General features: G+C 56.7%; 1 protein-coding gene across 2 annotated transcripts in view; it reads right to left on the reverse strand.

Annotated features, from left to right (window-relative positions):
• Positions 1-5,489, reverse strand: part of MN1 (MN1 proto-oncogene, transcriptional regulator) — a 46,238-nt gene extending 40,749 nt beyond the window's left edge. For both annotated transcript variants that reach the window (XM_082355561.1, XM_082355562.1), the window contains exon 1: positions 1,295-5,489. In XM_082355561.1, coding sequence (XP_082211687.1) covers positions 1,295-5,051 — 3,757 coding nt within the window. In that variant the 5' untranslated portion in view covers positions 5,052-5,489. The remainder of the gene's footprint in view (positions 1-1,294) is intronic.
• Between the last annotated feature and the right edge of the window lie 13,847 nt (positions 5,490-19,336).

Consider the following 19,336-nt stretch of genomic DNA (forward strand, 5'->3'; position numbering starts at 1 on the left):
GGGTCAAGAGATGGCAAGATGCAGGATGTGGACTAGGAAAACTAAGGCAGAGGAAAAGAACCTTAAGAGAAGGTGAGGATGGGGGGTGTATTTTTTTAAGACACGGTTAAATCGCCAGCTACTGACTCCATGGTAATACTCAGCCTGGTGAAACCAAGGAAATTCAGTGAGTATTTAAAAGAAAAAGGTAGGAATTGTGGGGGGGGGGGGGCGGTGAGGTAGGAAATGATGTTACGTAAAAAGGCCCCATTAAAAAATAAAATGGATAGCTACCGTAGCCCAGTCATCTTTAGGTTAAAAAAAAAAACTATTATTATTTTAACGGCAATGGTGGTCCATTTACTGACCCCCACCCCACCCACCTTAAAGGCCTCCAGGCCTGGTGGGGAAAGAGTGCTTAGAATGCAAAGGAGAACTGGGACCGGACATCTGTCACCAAAGCCAGGCGAGATACTGACAAACGCGGGTCCTTTGTGTCTTAAGAATATATATCCATATCCCCATACACAAATGATGCCCTAGCCGATTGGTCTGGTCTCTGCCAAGTAGACCCCACTCCAGCCCCGGCCCCCCCATCAAATGTCAAGGAGGTGCTCTCTGAAGACTGCCTGCCTCCTACCATCCCAACAAGTCTCCAGTTTTTCAATGAAACTCTAACAGTTAAGAAGAGACAAAACAGTTATTCATTAGGAACAAAGGTCAAATTAGGCGTTGCCTCTGAATGATGCTGCAGACACCAGAACTGGTAACTTTTTTTCCCAAAGATGCTGGCACGCAGAAGGGAACTCAAGCTGTAGGTTGGCTGACTAGGAAAAGATGGGGAGGCATTAACACAACTTCCCAGGTGTCCTGCCAGGAAGCGGGGGGGGGGGGGGGGGGGGCACGCAACTCCTGAAAAGTGGAAGGAGCCTGAATGTTGAAGGTGAGGAGGGGGTCTGAGTGTGAAAGGGAAGGGGCCTAGTGCTCTGGGCACCCAGCAACTCAGCTAAAACTTGAGGGGGTGGGACTCTACAATAATCCCCAAAGGGCTGCCACCTATGTTGTTACCACCCTCTGGAACCAGAATCTACCTGGCAGCACCTGGGGGGAGGGAAGGGGTCTGCCCACAGAGCCCTTGGTGTAACCAAAGGAAGGGTACCCAGCTCTGAGCTGGGCATTAGGAAGGCCCTGCGCCCTCCCGACCCCAAGGGACCCTCCCCTTTCATGGAGCCTTCAAGGCAGAAGCTAAGGCCTGCACTGGGGGTGGGGCGGGTATCCGCCAGGTGAGAAGGGAACAGGGAATGAGTGCATATACCTTCTTTGCTGTTGGGGTTCTGGGGTTTGGCCTTCTCCCAGGGTGCCAGCGTCTTGTCCTCGTCTGCGCCGTCCACCAAAGCCTTGTCGGCCGGCAGGTACCAGGTGGCGCTGTGCTCTGCCATCAGCGAGTCCAGATCGATGGTGCTCATGGCGCTCTTGACGGCCTCGGAGCAGCAGCTGCCCAGCTCGCTGTCACCATTCTGCGCACCAGAAGCCCCCACAGCACACTCACCCTTCTTGCCACCCTTGAGCCCCAGGGGCTGGTCCTCAGAGATGCTGAACTGCTGCCTCTGCAGCTGGATCTGTGCCTGGAGGATCTCCAGGGGGTGGATCTCGTCAGGCGGCGGTGCACCGCTGCTGCTCGTTGGGGTCCGGACCTGCTCCAGGCCCGGCGTGCCGGGATGGCCCGTGCCCCCGCCGCCGTAGCTATCGGGGGTGGAGGTAGAGGTAGACAAGATGCCCAGGCCAAGAGGGGCTGGGGGCGCCTTCGGTCCATGTTCCCCGGCGCCCAACCCGCGGGGAGGGAGTTTGGGCGAGCCTGTCACCAGAGGGCTCCTACTGGCTTTGGCCAGGGCTGGGGGGTTGTCGGAGCTGGATGACACCTCGTCCTCGTTGGCGTAGCTCGTGCTCACCTCGTCCGAGGCGAACTCGCCCGCGTGCGGGGAACTACCGTCCGACTTCGCCCCACCGTCCAGGGACGCCATGAGGTCCGGCTGGTCCCCCAGGAGCAACTCGGCCCCCTTCCCCCACGAAGGCGACGTGAGCGCCTTCTCATGAGGCGTAGGCGCCCCGCGCGCCTCGCCTGTGGAGCTTCCTCCGACGGCTGCGCCTGGCGCCTGCTGTTGCCCTGGGCTCACCCCAGGCGCGCCCCCGCTGTCCGGCGCTGCCGAGTACTTGTCGAAGAAGGTCCCGGGGCTCACGTGACCACTGTCCCTTTTTCTGCGACCCCGGCCCCGGCCACCGCCCCCGGGAACCGGCTTGCCGTCGTTCCCCGACGTTGATTCCAGGGTGTAGTTGGGGGAGAGGCTGGTGCCATCCCCCTGGGCGGGCGGATTGGGCGGCCCAGAGGCTTTGGAGCCGCTGCTACTGGTCCCCGACTGGCCTCCGGGCCCTGGGGCCCCAGGAGCAGTCCCTCCTGGGAAGTAATCCGAGCCCGGGTTGCTGGCCATGGCCGCGCCGTCGGTCTCGTTCTGGCTCAGTTTCCTCTTGCCCTCGGGCGGGTTCTTCTTGTTGAAGGTAACGTTGAGGTTGGGGGCCCCGAGGCTGGCGATCATGTTCTGGCAGGCGGTGGAGAGTGCAGCCAGGCAACTCTGGCCGAACAGGTTGTCCTTGGAGCTGGGCTTGTTGAAGGAGCCCAGCGAGAGCGCGCCCAGCTTACTGGCCGAGGTGCGCTGGCTGGGCTGGAAATCAGGCTGCGGCGGGTATGCGCCCCCGCCGCCGCCGCCGCCGCCAGTGCTGCCGCCGCCCCCGCCCGCGCTCGGGGGCGAGTTCACGCCTGGGCCGCTGTGCGGCGTGGCCTGCCGGTTCGCTGCGCCGAACGGGAAGCCAGGCTGGCCCCCGAGCGCGGGCGCTGTGAAATCGGGCGGCTGGGGCCGGCGCTCGGAGGGAGCGCTGGGCAGCCCCACCCCAGCCCCGGGCGACTGCAGCTGCCCCAGGCTGGCCAGGCTGCCCCCGAACTGCAGGCCAGGGGAGGGCAGCGCGGGCACGTGGCCCTCTCCGGGCATCCTCAGCGGCTCCTGCAGAGAGCCCCGGAACAGCACCCCCGAGCCACCGGGCGGAGGGGGCGGCGCCAGTCCGGGGTCGTGCGGGCCGCAGTCAGCGGGCAGGCCTGAACCTCCCATCCTGCGGGGCAGCAAGTCACCCGGCGGCGGGTGCGGACCTGGGAACCACGCACTCTCCTGCGCCAAGTGCTGAGCCTGCTGCTCGAACGTGCCCAGGCGCCCGGCGCCCGCGCCGCCGCTTTCGCGCTCAAAGTTCGGCTGGGCCAAGCCGCCCACTGGGCCGCTGTGCACCAGGCCGCCCTGGCCCACGTCCCCGGGGTGGCCTAGCTGGGCCAGGTTGGGCTGGCGCAGCCGCTGCTGCTGGTTCCGCGACGCCATCTGCTTGATCATGAGGGCCGCGTTTTGGCGCTGCTGCTGCTGTTGCTGCTGCTGCTGCTGCTGCTGCTGTTGCTGCTGCTGCTGCTGCTGTTGCAGGGACTGGTGGTCCGGGGCCGGATGCTGCAGGGGTGGCCCCGAGGGGAAGCTGTCGGGCACAGGCGGCGTGAACTCGCCGGGTAGGCCGGAATAGGCGGAGGGCGAGAGGTGGTTGTCCAGAGCGCCGTTGTGCATGCTGCCGTTCCACGAAGCGCAGCGATCCACTCCCGCGCTGCCCGGGAAGTCAAAGCGCGGCCTCTTGGCCACATTCATGTACGGGGGTGCGTCGAAATGCTGCAGCCGCTGGTTGGGCGTCTGCTGCGGAGGAGGGTGCTGCATGTTGAATACAGGCTCGGAATAAGGGTGCATGCTCCGGTTCTCCAGCCGGTGGATGGGGTACTCGAACTGCGCGTGTTGGCTGGGCAGCATGGGGCCCCCGTCCTGCAGGCCGCCGCTGGGCGTGCCCGCCTCGCCCTGCTGGGGACGCGGGAGCGCAGGCGGACACGAATTTTGCCGGACCAGAAGCCCAGGCGGCGGCGGCGGCGGCGGCGGCTGTTGCTGCTGCGGAGGCGGCGGCGGCGGCTGCTGCGGGGGCTGCTGCGGCGGCGGCGGCGGCGGGGCCTGCTGGGGAGGCTGCATTAACGGGTGCCTGGAGCCTACTGCAGGCTCCAGACCCACGGGCATCTTGCGGGTCCCGCCGAACCTCTCGAAGAACACTCCGTGCTGCTGCTGCTGCTGTTGCTGCTGCTGGGCGTGCATTTTGGACAAGCCCACCATGCCTGCAGCTCTAGGCATGGCCGAGGCACCCGGGAAAGAGCCCCCGGGAACCTGACGACCCGCTGCATAATGAGGCAGCTGCCCCTCAGAATCAGAGGGGGAAAACATGTCGAAATGTCCCGAGGGCGGCTCGCCCGGGTAATTGTATTCCAGCGAGTCGACGGCTCCTTGGTTCGCCACCCTCCGGGGCTCCAGACTGTGGGAATCGGAGCCACTGGAGGCGGGCAGGCCATGGAAGGAGGCGGCTCGGTTAGGGCTCTGGTCCAGCGGCAAGCATGGGGCAGGCACGGCGTGGCCTGAGGCGCCCGAACTGTGGAAGTCCGGGAGGTTCCCAGGTCGCTGCGGGCCGAAGCTCTCCGGCCCCTGGCTCTCCGCCAGGTGATCATAACCCTCGGCGAAGGGCGGCTGGCTGCCCAGGCCGCCGGCCGCGCCGCCGTAGCCGAGCAGACGACCCCCGTGCAGGCACGAGGCCCCAGGATCCGACCCGCCGAAGTTGCCCCCGAAGTGGGGGTGATGCTGGTGGGGGTGGTGGCCTCCCGGGTGGCCGTGGTGCTGCTGTTGGCCTCCAAAGAATCCGTGCACCGGCTGCGCCTGCAGCCCCCCCGCGTGCAACTCCGAGTGGCCACGCGCGTGAAAGCCGTAAGGCTCCATGTTCATGCCCAAGATCGGGGGTTCGCCCAGCCCGCTCATGGCAGGGTCCACGGGGCCAGGGGGTCCCCCCGCGTGGAAAGCCGGGGCCTTAAAGTGGGCGTTCATGCTTAGTCCGGCCTCGTTAAAGTTCCTCTCGCCCTGGCCAGCGTTCCTGCTGTTGATCTGGGGCTCGAATTGGTCCAGCCCAAACATACTTGGCGGGGGGCGGGGAGATCAATAGGGCATGACAGCCTGGTCTCCGCGGCGCGCCTCCGGCCAGCTACTCGTTCCGGCCCTGGGTTGGGCGCTCCGGGACGCTCAGCAGCGCGGGGGCGCAGCGCGCACCGCCACCTCGCCTGGCTTGTGAAGGCTGGGGGTTATCAGCTCCTCTCCCGAAGCTCTCGCTCTGCCCGACGCGGGCCTCTCACATCTTGCGGCGCCGCGGGGCCTCCAGGAGCCGTGTTGGGGGGCCCATGCCCCGGGACGTTAGCACAGCCGCGGGTGGGTTTGCGGGGAGGGGACGGAGCTGCGGGTGACTGAAGGCAAAAAGTTAAGTGGGGGGAAGGAGGCGGGAAGGAGGGAGGGAAAGCAGAGCAATCACCTTCTTAAGTCCGATCGGTTTGGGTGGGGAGCCCCTGGACGCTGCCTGAAGCCTCCCGGAGTCCGTGGCGGAGCTGCTAAGGGGCCAAGCAGGGAGACCCTTCAAAGCCGTGGCTGGCGCCGGGGCAAAGACCGAGCGGTCCCTCCCCCCTCCCCCCGGAGTCCCCGCGCTCCGCAGCCCGAGCCTCAGCCAAGCAGAATCCGCTCGCACAGTCCCCGTCGGCCCGAGCAAGCGGCTACTGCTTCTTCAGCGGGTCGGAGGACTGGAGGCTCCGCTCGGCATCACCGGTGCCGGTCCCAGAGCCGAGAGCTCAGCGGGGCTGAGGAGGCGGCGGGCGCCCGGGGTTGAAACCGAGGGTTGGTGGAAGGCGCGGCTCCCCTGTTCCGCGGCGGGTGCGCTGCACCCCGGCGCGCCGCTTCGCGGCCACGTCCGCCGCCTGACGCTTCTGTCCTCCGCTGTTAGGTCTCTGAGTTCGCAGGGATCTCCGCGCCCCGTTCCAGGCGCGGGCGGGCAGCAAGACGAGGGGTTGGGTCGCTCCAAGGCTAGGGTTCCCTGCCTCCGCGCCGAGGAGCTTCGCAAGTCGCCCTCGGACCCAGGGAGGGGGGCGTACGCGGGTTGGGGGCCACGCTGGGCTAGCAGGCTAAGGCTTTCCGGCTGCGCTCTTGGAGCCCGGAATGGGAGGGGGGCGGGGGCAGCTCTGGGGGGTCCGCGCACCCCTCTCCTGGCTGGCGGGGGGGGCTCTGCGTGGGGCGTTCCGAGGGTCTCGGCTCCCCTCTCTGTGTCTGCCTCTCGCCCAGAGCCTGGAGAAGCAGCAACAAGTTTTGCATTTCAGCAATCAATTTCAGCCATTACATTTGCACCAATCAGCGCAGCCCGAGCTCCGGGCCTGGGGCGGGGCTCGCTCTTAAGGTGGTCCTGGGTGCTGACTGCTGAGGCCCCCACCACGAACCCGCACTTCGCCAGCTCGGGGGTCCCCAGCGCCGGTCAGCCTCGAGGTCCGGTGCCAGTGCGCTGCGGGCGCACCCTGGCCTCCCCGCGCATCGGTCTGGAGAGGGCGCAGGCAGAGAATGGCGGGAGCTTGGCTTTGTTCACCCCCCTTCCCATTCACCACAGTTCCCAACTCCCCACCCCCAACTTAAGTGAGACCTGCGGTGTGAGTAGGGGGCGGGGAGGTGGGCGGTAAGCGGTGCGGGGCGCTCAGACAATGGGGTCGCCAGGCAAACATCCTGGACTCACCGCGGAAAGTCGCCAAGTGTCGACTGCGCTTCAGCTGGAGCGAACCCTCGGCTCTCCACCGCTTGTCTGATTACTTGTCGAACCCAAGTTAGCCGGCCCTCGGATTTTCCTGGAGGTGAAAGCAGACGGGGAACCCCGAAGTTAGGGATCGCCTCCCTCACTGGGGCGCGCACAATTGTTTCCTATCCCCACTGTCTAGGGTTCCCGGTTCTCAGTGGCCGGCTTCCGCCCGGAGGAACCATAACCACTGGGCCACTTTATGGGGGGCATATCGGAGGATCCCGGCGCCAGAGTGGCGAGATAGTTAGGAGCCCCGAGAAGACCAGCGCGCAGAGGGCCACACTGGCCGGCCGGAGCATCCTAGTTCAGGCACCCCGGTCAAGGCCCAGGCCCTCTTGGAGCGCGAGGTTGGCCTCCTTAAGAGATCAATTAAACTGAAGAGCCCAAAGAATGGAATTGGGTTGTGATACTAAAATCAATAGGAGTAATTTAATATCTGCCCTGCTCTTTATGAAATATTTATCCCAATAATCTTAGTTAAAATGTTTAGATCGTCCTGATCCCCACTGAGGCTGCAATCTATCTTGCAATTAGAAGTTGGGAGTTAGAGGTGATGGAGAGTAGACGAAGTATTTATTCTCTGTGCCTGCCTGTGTGTATTTTCCTCCCTAAAGCGTTTGTACGGGAGGAAGGGGGAGCAGGCTTTTAATTTTCCTTGCCATAAAATAGCACGAGGCGATTTTGCTAGCCGACCAGCATTCTTAGGAGAAGGGGAGAAAAAGGAACTTTCTTTGAAGTGCCCCTGATATCGCTATTAAATCTAAATAAAATTAAGCATGGTGTATAAAAATGCCTTTTCCCCCCAACAAAAGAAAGTGTTTATCGCCCAAGACTGTCTAGCGTTTGCTAAATTGCGCATGAAATCTGAAATGAAATAAACGTTATAATAAAACCAACCCCTGAGCCCTTTTTATTTAAAAACCTCAGATGGCACTTCACCGTCACGGGGCGGGGAGTTAAAAAGTTACCAAGACAAGCCTGCGGATTCATCGCTCCCCAGAGTTACCGCTGGGAAGGCAGACGCTGGGTGTTCCAGAACCGAAAATGCCAGGAAAATGGGCTCAATTTAGAGAGAGGGGAGGAAGAAGGAGGGTCTTCAGGGACTCCGGGAGAAAATAACACCCCCCCTCGATAAGAATAAAAATAAAAGCAAACAATAAAAACCTGCAACTTTAAAACTCAGAGAGCAGAAGCAAGCTCAGATGCAAGGCCCTTCGTGGGACCTCCCTGTTGTGGATGTCTACAGATATTTTTTTTCCTTTTTGAAATTAAAAATGAAAATTACCCCCACCAAAAATTAGGTCCATAAATAAGTATCCGGGAAGAAGTATTTGTACAGGGAGGTGGAGTTTTAAAAGGATTTTTCTGCAGGATCAGGTTGTTGGTCTGTGATTAAATATTGATTTTGTGTAATTAGTTTTCATGTGAACTATCCTCTTGCTGATAGCTTAGAGGTTTCAGAACTAGAAAAGAAATGGAATTGGACATGGAAATTATTACTTAGCAAAGTGACAGGGAAGTGAGAGCCGAAGAAAAGACTGAGGCTTGGCTGATTTCGGCACAAAGAAATAAAGGGCGTGGGTAAGCCTCCAATGACCTCCCCACCCCCACCCTGGGGCCCCAGGCCAGAGCAGGGGAGACCCAGAGCCTCCTGGGCAGAAAGGAGACCAGTAGAAGGAATGGCTGCCAGAAGGAGGACCCTGCATGGGCAAAGACCTATACAAAACCCATGACATCTGGTCACATACCTGGTCCAGAGTGGTGAGTTCTGGGTTCTGGGTGCCTCAGGAGGCACCGTTTAAGGGCTTTATGTCTCTGTGTGTCTGGAGAGAACAGGGACAGTTGGGGCCTGTCTGGAGCCCTGGGTGGGCCAGTGCGGTGGGAAGAATGACCCGCAGACCTGCAGGTCTGGGGAGACCCCGGTTGGGGTGTGCTCTTGGCTGAGGCATGACTTCACACGGGGCTGGGAGAGGGTCCCCTGAACACCTGGGCAGGTTTCCTGTGGAATAATTCTGTGCGTTCCAGGGAGGGGGTTGTGGGAGTACTTTTCTGGGGCTGTTTCCAAGAGTTAAGTCTACAAGGTGTGTGAGTGTCTGAAAGCAGAGTGTGTTTGGGCCCGGCTGTGTTTCTGTTCAGAATGTGTGTCTGGGTCACCTTTCCTTAACACTAAAGAATGTTGTGCGGGTGTGTGGCTTGTGCCTGCATTTGTGTCTTGGCCCGTGTGCCGGTGCAGGGCACCTGCGCGTGTTTGTGTCCATGCCTGTGTGTGCCCACATTCCTGTGTCTCTGGGTGCCTCCGTGAGCGTCCCTGTCTGCCCCCCAGCTCCATGCTCCTCTCTGTGGATGCCTCTGTGTTTGTACCTGTGTGTGCGTGGCTGCCTCACACCTTGCATGCCTGCATCTCTGCTCACGTGTGTCTGTTTTCCCTGCGAGTGTGAGAGGCCGTGCCCCTGCCTGTGCCCATCTGTGCCCGTGGACGTGCTGGCGTGTGCGCCTCCATGGTGTGGGCGCCCCTGCGTGTGCCTGTGTGTGCATTCTGCCTGCACCGACCCGCAGCTTCTTTGAAACAGACACATTGCCCCCTAGCGCTCAGACACATTCAAAGTTCCCGCCCGCCGGTGCAGAGCCTGGAGCAACAGGACCAGCAGGGGTTCCAACCCGGGGGCCTTTCCCTCCTCTTCCCCTTCCTTCAGCCTTTCCCTCGAGGGGCGCTGAGTGTGCTGGCACCAGTCAGAAGGGGCCTCCCAGGCAAGGAAAGGAGGAGACACAGCTGGACTGGGGCCCCAGAGCTGAAGAGGGATGCTCCCAGCTGGTGACAAGTGGGGAGCTGCCCGGAATGGCCCCAGGAGCTCCAGTCCCAAAGGGGACAGCAACTCGTGAGCCCCCAACTCCACAAAAAAACACAAAACAACACACACTCAACACCCTTTCCTCAGTAGGCACACAGCCTTCACACTTGCCCATCAGGCCCCCAAAACCAATACAGGCACACGCACTCACAAACACACCCACACCTGCATAGTGGACAGATCAGCGCACTGGCTGAAGCCTCCCTCTGTGTAGGGCCCGGTGCTTTACATCCAGGGTCCCATTTCATCCTCGTAGCAACCCTTCAAAGTTGGGACTCTGAACCCATTTTACAGATGAGGACATGGAACCTCAGACTGGTCAAATGGCTTTCCCAAAGTCAAAGAGTGGCAGAGCTGGGATTCCAAACCCATCTGCCGGACTCTGACCCCTGGCTCTTAACCACCACCTGTTCTACCTGAATGTACTAGTTCAGGTAACGCGATTAGCACAGTACGGGGAACATGGTAAGTGCCAAGAAATGTTAGCTACTTTTGTCACTATTGCCATTATGATCATCATTAATATTATTGTGATGATGATTAGTACTATTCTCTGGGTGTCTCTCTACCACACCAATGTGAGAAATTAGTGCACGTGCGCGCGTGCGTGTGCGCGTACACACACACACACACACACACACACACACACACACACACACTTTTGTTCTCAGCCCTCTCCCCACTAACCCCCATCCCCTTTAGAGCTTGGAAACTCACAGGACTCACAGCAGACCTAGTCTCTCTTGCAGGCAGAGTCCCCAGGAGGCCTGGAAGGGAACCGGCTTCCGCTGACACCTCTCTCTCCTGAGTCAGTGGTGGAAAGCATGTGAGCTTTGGCATTGCACACCCAGATTCAGATCTTGGCTTCACCACTTCTGGATCTGTGTGACCTTGGACAAAATACTTTCCTCTTCTGAGCCTCAGTTTCCCCTGCTGGGAAGGGGAATCATAACCAGTTCATATGGAGCGTAAGGATTGGAGACAAGGTTTTAAAAGTGGCACAGAGCGTGGCAGATGGCGGGCATTCATTAGATGGTAGCCTCTTATTACCATTAGTATCATTATTATTTCTTCTGTGTTTGGATCCAGGGAGGTGGAAAGCAGAACAAGGATGCCAGAGAAACTGGGTTTATTTAACAAATCAGCCTTGCCTCACCAGCCAGTCTTTGAGAGAAGGAATGACTCTCTTAGGTGGTCACCTCAAACTCTCCCACCCCCGACTGTGCTGGCGTAAATGGGTGCAGGCCCAGCATCTGTTCAGGGAGCATCCAGGGCTGAAGGCTTTGGGGAAGGTCCAGCTATGGCCAGGATAGAGGATATGGTAGCTGGCTAGAGGTGAGAAGGGATGAGACCTTCATGTAGCCGCAGGCTGCCCGTTGCTAAGCAACAGCATCCCCTCCCTCTCTCTATGCATGATGCCTGATATCTTTTGGGGTCTCTTCTCCATTGAATAAATATATATTGAATGCCTACTGAATGTCAGGGTTCAGCCTAGGAACTTGGGGAAAAAGTAGAAGATCCAGTCCCAGCCAGATCAAAGGAAACCTCGTATTCTATGCAAAAGAGACTACATTACACACTATAAGGTATAAAATAACTGTCCTAGGAGAGATGGATAATTGAGAAGTGTTCCCAGAGGTGGGTTTTGAAGGTAGAATAGGAGTTTAACAACCCAACCAGGGTCAAAGGACTTTCCAAGCAGAGGAATCAGATTAGAAGGAGTGTGGGAAGTTTCAGGCAGCACTTTGTTTAGAGTAGGACAAGGGAGGGGCAGGGTCTGAAGCTCAAGAGGTCAACAGGAACCAAGATCAGGAGGACCACAAAGGCACATGGGGCATTTTGGACATGGTTCTGGGGAGCCAGCTATGAAAGGGTTTTAAGCAAAGCCAAGTGACATAATCAGAGGTGAGTTTAAAAAGGATCTCAGGATCTCCCTTTTCTTTGCCTTTCAAGGTGACCCCAGAAGCCATCTTCACTGGTTTCCCGGAAAACAAGGCCTGGGAGAGGGAAAGTCCCAAGTTTGTCCCCAAGCAGCCAGCACAGATCAAGGCAATACCTGCTGGCTCTCCCACCCCAGGGCTGCTTGCACAGACAAGGGTCCCCTCCTGCCTCGGGGACGACAGATGCTGCTTCCTGCTGAGTAGGACTTCCCACCCTCAGCTGGGGGAGGCCAAGGGGCATTTCCAAGAGAGACATTCTAGGTTCAAAGCCCAGTTCTGCCACACCCTGACCACATGACCCTGGGCAAGCCCTGGACGGGAGCTCCATTTTCTGGATCTACAGTAATACCTGTGTCCCAGGGTGTCCGGAAGGCTAAAAGTGTGGGAAAGCACCCAGCCTACGCTCTATAACATGTATCATATACAATAGATATTCTCACAGTATATTATATAGTCTATTATTATATTATATAGCTACCCTGTGAGGTGGGTTCTGTTAGTTTTCCCATTTTACAAAGGAGGAAGCTGAAGCACAGAGAGGTGAAGGGATTTGGCCCCGGTCATCCAGCAAGTGAAAGGCAGAGTGGGACTCACACCAGGCCCAGTGTGACCCCACCATCAGCCTGCAAACCAGTCCACAGTCTAAACAACTTGGGCCCAGGTCTGAGTCCCAGAGTCGGGGGCTAGGGAGGGGCATGGGAAGGGCCTAAGAAACGCCCCCTCCTCTGCCCCAGGAGATGCCCAACCTGGGGAGGGATACCCCTCCTCTGTTTCTTCCTGTACCTCCCTGCTTCCCAGAGGCCCCCGGGGCCTAACACAGAGTTTCAATACAAGGGAGCCACTGACCTTCCCCTTGAACAATAGCTGGACAAGAAGTGGCTGTTTCCCAGCTCACCTGGCCGGGTAGGGCCACCTGCACAGGACAAGAGCTCTGGCCACCATAAGGCATTTCGACTTCCCAGGGAACCAGACACACAGGGGCCTGCTTCCAGCATCAAGCCCTCCCTGACAACCTAGCCTTCCCTCAGACACACTCCCTTTCCAGGATCTAGCTCAGAGCCAGCATGGACATCCAAACTGCAGGGCAACATGCTTAGCTGTGACCTGGAGGATCAGAAACAGGACCACTGCCTGGAAGTATGAATAGCAACCGTGATAAGAGCTGCCCCTTATCTGAGCACAGAAGCTCTCCCAGACCTCGTTTAATCTTGAAAGCACTCCCAGGAGGACAGAGTCTCCGTTTTCCTTGGGAACTTGCTGGAGGCCACAGGGCTTGTCCATGGCAGGACCCAGTCTCAAACCCGGGTCCATAGGATCCTGAGGCGATTCAGCGGACCTCTCCATCTATGAGGATTTCTCTTCCCCAGATGGCATCCAGCTATGAGCTTCTATTTTCCATTCTCTAAGCGGAGTGCACTGAACCCAGGCCCCGGTCCCAAAATAACACAAACCAGCCCCACGAGCTGGAACTGAGGCCCCTGGCGACTCCAGAGCCCAGTCCAGCCTCCCCTTGAAAAAGTTCCCATTCAGCAAAAAAAAAAAAAAAAAAAAAACAGGCATCGTACATAAAGCATCACGCACCACACAATTAGTCAGAAAATGGGAAGTTCGGGAGGGTTCATAATTATTCAACAAATCTATTTAGCTTGATCCCCCCAACCCCTACGTTTTCTCTCCCTGCAGCAATCAGCAATGTGAGCTCATTACCACCGAGAATCTAGCTGGCAAACCAGCTTCATAAACGGAACCAAACAAGCATACATGATGGGAAAACTTTGGACCAGCCAGTCATTAGCCAAAGATTTTCAAGTCACGTCTCTATTGCTCCCACATCCCCACCCCTCCCCTGCTGGGGAAGGCTGCTGCACGCGGTGTCTCCATGGGGCTGGGACGGGGTCTGGGAGAATCACCCCCAAGGCAAGGGGATGGTCACCCAGACTTGGTCCCGCAGCGCCCGGGGCCAAGGACTTGTCTCCCAGAAGGGACACCCTCTGTGTATCAGCAGCAGCCGCAGCTGCAAGGGTGGCCAGGTAGGTCCCTGTTTGCTCAGCGCTGTCCCATCCCTCTTTGCTTTCCATCACAGAGGGGCAGGCTGGTGTGGCTCAGAGCATCACACAGATCTGAGATCTGTGACCTTAAACAGGTCATTCCCTTCCCTGTGCCTCAGTTTCCTCATCTGGAAAAGCAGTTGTCAAAGGGCACTTGTGAGGATAGATTAAGTGTCACAGTTTCGCATTTCCCCTAGGAGGTAAGTGGAGGGGTTATAAGGACGCGGAGGTGTCCTCTATAGGGCTTCCTGGAAGTGTGAACCCCCGTGTAGGAAATGCACCCCCTCCTCCAGTGACTCACAGTAAGAGGGAAGCGGTCTCCAGTCTTGACGGTGTGCTGGGCTCCATGCTGAGTCCTTGCCATAAGGTTATTTCTAATTCCCAGAGCAACCTTACAACAGGGTCCTATGCGTGTGCCCATTTTGCAGAAGGGAATGTAGAGGAATGCACACCGCTTTGGGAAAGAGCGTGGGGAGAGTTCCTCCGAAACCAAAGCCCACAGCTGTCGCCCAAAGGGCCCCGGCAGGAATCAAACAGGACTCCCCAGGGAAGCCTCAGACTCCCCCCACCCCAACCCCCGACCCTGGCACTGAGGCTGTGAAGCGGACCCGGGACCAGTGGGCTTTGAATGCCCTTCCCACTCTGATGAGGAAATAGAGCCCAGAGAGAGTAAGTAATGTGCTTATTTGAGTCAGATCCTTGGAAAGGTTCACAAATTCTCACTGTTTGGCCCTTGACAGTACGAACAGATCTTCTTCTGAACGTTGTTTTGCGTGTAACCAGGAGGACAGTACCGCCTAGGAGTGAATGGGGTCAACCTCAAGCTCAGCTGCTTATAGTGGCTTATACTGGCTTTCCCTCTCAGAGCCTCAGTTTCCCCATTTGTCCAATGGGGAGAATGATAGTTCCTAGGGTTGTCAGGGAGGGGGGACCCAGCAGAGAGAGCACTTAGCACACAGTTAACACTCAATAAACAGCAGTGCTACTGCACGGAGCGAGGCCCCTGCAGGGCGGGCCAGCTCCCACAGGGCGGCCCTGAGATGGATTGACGAGGTGCCTGTGTCACACTTTTGCTCCCTCTCAGACCCTGGCTGTGCGGTCCCGAGGCTCCCAGCTTGCATCCAGAGGCCTCGGAATGCCAACACGCTGCCAGCTCCGAGGAGGGGCAGCGCTCCGGCGACCCCACCCTGGGTTCTCCAGGCTAGGCCCCAGCTGTGCCGAGGCCCAGCCTCCCCTGGCTGCCGCCTCCCCAGCTGAGGCCCAGCAGCCTCTGACATTTGCCACCGGGCCACCTGGTGAGCTCCGGGTGGGTTCCAGGCGCCAGCTGCCCCCCCACCCCCACCTCTGGCTCGGATGAGCTCATCTGGGTTTGGTAACTTCCAAAGCGGCCAGGAATGTTTGCTCAAATGTTCCAGGCCCAGCGAGCAGAAGAGCAAAACTCTGCCCTCCGCCCCCCTCGAACACGCAGAAAGCAATCTGCTATAACTCAGACAGGCTGGCTTCACCAGGCCCGGGAGATGAATGCGGCATTTTGGAATCTATATCACCCCAAAGGAAAATGCGTCTTAAATCACAGGGAGCCGGGAGAGTACAGGGGCGGGAGGTGCAGGGACCCAGTGATGTTCCAAATGTGGGGCCGTGAGGGAGAGACTGCTACCGGGCACCAGACCTCCTCCCACCATTGGTCACGGCCGCCCCTCCTTTAGAGGAGTCTCAGGTGGAGGGACGGGGGCCTGGAGGTGCTTGTCCAACGTGGACACTCACCGGGGGTGTGTGGACCCACACACACACCCATACACACACACACTCACATGCACACGCATGGGCACACTAATCCTATCCCTCCGCAGGTCCTGTTGGAATCCCTCTGGGCTCCATCCCTGCTCTGGTCCTGGCCACTACCCTCCCCACCTGGACAAGAGCCAGGACCTAAATCTGATCAAATCCAGTCACACTTGTCCCTCCTCTGGCTCCACCTACATCGTTAAAACACGCCAGTGGATCCCATCATTTGGGAATAAAGATCAAATTCCTTGCCACAGTCTGCGAGGCCCTCCGTGCCCAGCCCTGGAGACCTCGCTGTGCCCACCCCAGTCTCCCCAGTGGAGTCACACTGGCCCTTACTCTGTCCTTCTTTCTTTCCCCCTTCACAGGACTTTGCAGGTGCTGTGCCCAAGGCTGGAGAGCTCCTTCCTGCCCACGCCCCCTTTGCCCAGGTAAGAAGGCACAGCCATCCCTCTGTTCAGCTGCCACGTCCTTCGGGAAATCTTCCCAGCCACTCCTGCCAATCAGCTGACTTTGGGATGCTTTCCCAGCCTGAGGAGCAGGGAGTGTGGCATCCACTAAGTGGCATTACCTCTTGGGATCCTTTAATGGATCTCTGTCCGCCCCACTCAAGAGCGGGCGCCCGGTTGGGCAGGGAATCTGCCTGTTTCTGGGTCCCTGCTGTTTGCTGGTACCATATAGGTACTCCATAGGCATTTGCTGAATGAATGAATGAATGAATGAATGAAATGAGACACTTTCTCTGGGCCAGACAGAGAAAGTGACAAGGTTAGGTCCAGAGCAGCATATCTAAGACTTATTAGGTCAAACCCAACAGATTTGCCGGCCAAGAAGGGCCCTTACATTCCAGTTTTCCCTGTTCAGCCCCATTCCCTCTGTGGCCTTTTTCTCTGGTCTCACTGTTATTTTCCCTTCCAGGTCCAATAAACTCCTATTCACCCTGCAAGGGCCCACTCAGTTCTTGTCAAACTGCAGGTTGTGACCAATCCATAGATTAAAAATCATTTAGGGAGTGTGGTATATACATACAATGGAATATTAACCATAAAAAGAAGTGAAATTCTGGTACATGCTACAACATGGAAATACCTTGAAAACATTATGCTAAGTGAAATAAGCCAGACACAAAAGGACAAATATTGTGTGATTCTGCTTACATGAGGTAATTAGAATCAGCAAACTTGTAGACAGAAAGCAGAACAGAGATTACCAGGGGCTGGAGGAAGGGGGCAATGGAGAGTTATTGTTTAATGGGGACAGAGTTTCTGTTTGGAACGATGAAAAATTTCTAGAAATGGACAGTGGTGATAGCTGCACAACATTGTTAATGTACTTAATGCCACTGAACTGCACGCTTGAAAATGGTTCAAATAGTAAATTTTATGTTATATATATTTTACCACAATAAAAAAACCCCATTAAGCTAGCCAAGTAAGTACACAAGTAAGAATTATCTGGTGAAACTTTTCTTTCGTGTGTGTGTTAGTGTGTTTGTGTAAAATATATTTCCGACGTAGGGTCAAGGTCAAATAATTTTGAAAAACATTGCACTCAGGGGTCACGGATCGTCAGAAGCCTGCCCTGACCTCGGGCAGAGTGACGTTCTGCCCCCTCTGTTCCCAGGCCCCTTTGTGCTGGCTCTCAGCACTCGGCAAGCTTCCCCTTGTGATCTAATCTCACGTTTATCTGTTGGTCACCAGAACTGGACCACAGGCTCATCAGGGCCAAAGACTGTGTCTCATTCCTCTCTGTGCCCTCGAGATACCAAGTTCAGTGCCTGGCACATAGTAGGTACTCAGCGTTTTTTAGAAATGATCAGGGAGTAGGTGAGTACAGCAGTCCCAGCTTCGGATTCACCGTGATGCTAAGTCCCAGCTCTGCCACTGATATGCTGTGTGAGCTCAGACGAGTCACTTCACCTCTCTGGGCCTCCATTTCCCATTAATAATAATAATAATAATAATAATAATAATAATATTACCTACTATATTTTATTGAGCACCTATTATATGCAAGGCTAAGTGTTTTATAAACATTGACTCATTCATTCAACAAATGCTTGAGCACCTACTACAGGCAGCCCTGGAGATTAAAAGGTGAGCAAGACAAGTAGGTCTTTGATCTTTATCTTTATGGAGCTTTATCTTAGCAAATCCTCCCAGCACCCATTATACAGACAAGAAAACTGAGGCCAGGAATTTTTGTCTGACTCTGAGCCCGGCCTCTTTGCTGCCTCCCATCGCCCTATCAGGGTCATGTGGTCACAGCCCCAGGACTAAAGAAGAATCAATTTCTTCCTCATCCCACAAAGGCTTCATGAGCCCTACTGTGTGTCAGACCAGCCCTGCGCTGGCTGGGGAGATAAACACATGAACGGTCACTGATGCCTTTATGGGGGAAGCTCTGGGCCTGCAGGCGCACGGAGGAGACCCTGGAGGGGAAAGGGGGTCAGGGCAGGCCCCCTGGAGAAGGTGACACCCAAGCAGAGTGCTGTAGGAGAAGCAGGAAGGGCATTCCAGGCAGAGGAACAGCAAGCCAACCGGGAGGAGCCCCAGATAGTTCCCTGTTTCCTGCTTGGAGGGCTGGATGGCAAAGCTGGTCCTCGCTCTAGTTTGCGTGTGTGTGTGTGTGTGTGTGTGTGTGTGTGTGTGTGTGTGTGTGTGTCCTGGATGCACTGGCTGGTGGGGAGGCAGGAAGAAGCAGAGAAGAGGTAAGGGGAGGGATGGCGGCAGAGTGGAGGAGTGGAGGGAACTCAGCTGGAGGGGAGGCAGGAAGGCACCAGCCCCGCCTGGCCCCAGGGAACTCAGAATCTTCATTCAAGACACCCCCTGGCTGAATGAAAGAGCAGGAGAGATCCCTTCCATAGCCACGGCTTCTTTCCCTTGAGAGGGTCGGACAAAGTCTTAACACATAGAGACCACCCCTGAGCCAGACACCATGCAAACTGGGTTCTAGCAAGCCCCTGCTGTTGGGAAAACTGAGGCCAAGAGATGGGAGGAGACAAGGTTAGGACTCCTACAAAAGGCAGTTCACTTCAACGGACTTTAATTGAACACCTACTATGTGCCGGGCACAAGGAATACGATGAGTTCAAACAGGCGTGGTTCCAGCCTTCAAGGGGCCCACGGTCCAGAGGGAAACAGGTATTAATGTGACAATGAGAAGAACAGCAGAGCATTACAGCGAGGTCAGGGCCTTGAAGGCTCTGGAGGGAAACTGGACAATAAGAGCCCACAACAAAAGACACTGACTAAACCTGGGGCACAGGGTGAACAAATAAGAGTTAACCAGGTTAGAGAGAGACAGAGACAGAGAGAGAAAGGGAAACAGTGCTCCTGGCAGAGAAAATGGCATACGCAAAGGTCCTGAGGCAGGAAGCAGCATGCGAAGCTCAAGAAATGATCAGAGGGGCCAGAGATGATGACAGGGTCCAGGCCTGCAGGACTCATTGACCAAAGGCAGCCTTTGAAGATTAAGGGGCAGTGATATCTATTCATTTATTCATTCATTCATTCAACAAATCAATATGCATTCAGCATCTACTGTGGGCCCCTCTTTGCCCAGCTCAGTTCTAGGCTCTGGAGATACAATGCTGAATAAAATTGACAAGGACCCAGCACTCACAGAGCTGACCCTCTCGAGACAAGATTTGTGATATCACATAAGCCTTTCTTTCCCTCCTTCCTTCCCTTCCTTGCTCTTCTCTCCCTCCTTCCTCCCTCCCCCCCTTCCTTCCTTCCTTTCTCCCCTCCTTCCTTCCTTCCTTCCCTCCTTCCTTCCTTCCCTTTTCTTAACTTAAGCCATCCTTTCCCACCAATCTCAATGTTCTTATGTCATATCACCAGCTGGAGAAAAATCATCTTTAAGCAGCTGAACAAGATGGGTGGTGACCCCGTGTGTTAGTGTCCTAGACCTGCCATAACAGAGTACCATAAACTAGGTGGCTTCAAACAGCAGAAAGTTATTCTCTCACAGTTCT

The sequence above is a fragment of the Balaenoptera borealis genome, assembly GCF_965194805.1.
Source record: "Balaenoptera borealis genome assembly, chromosome: 14".
In the NCBI taxonomy this organism is placed as follows: Eukaryota; Metazoa; Chordata; class Mammalia; order Artiodactyla; family Balaenopteridae; genus Balaenoptera; species Balaenoptera borealis.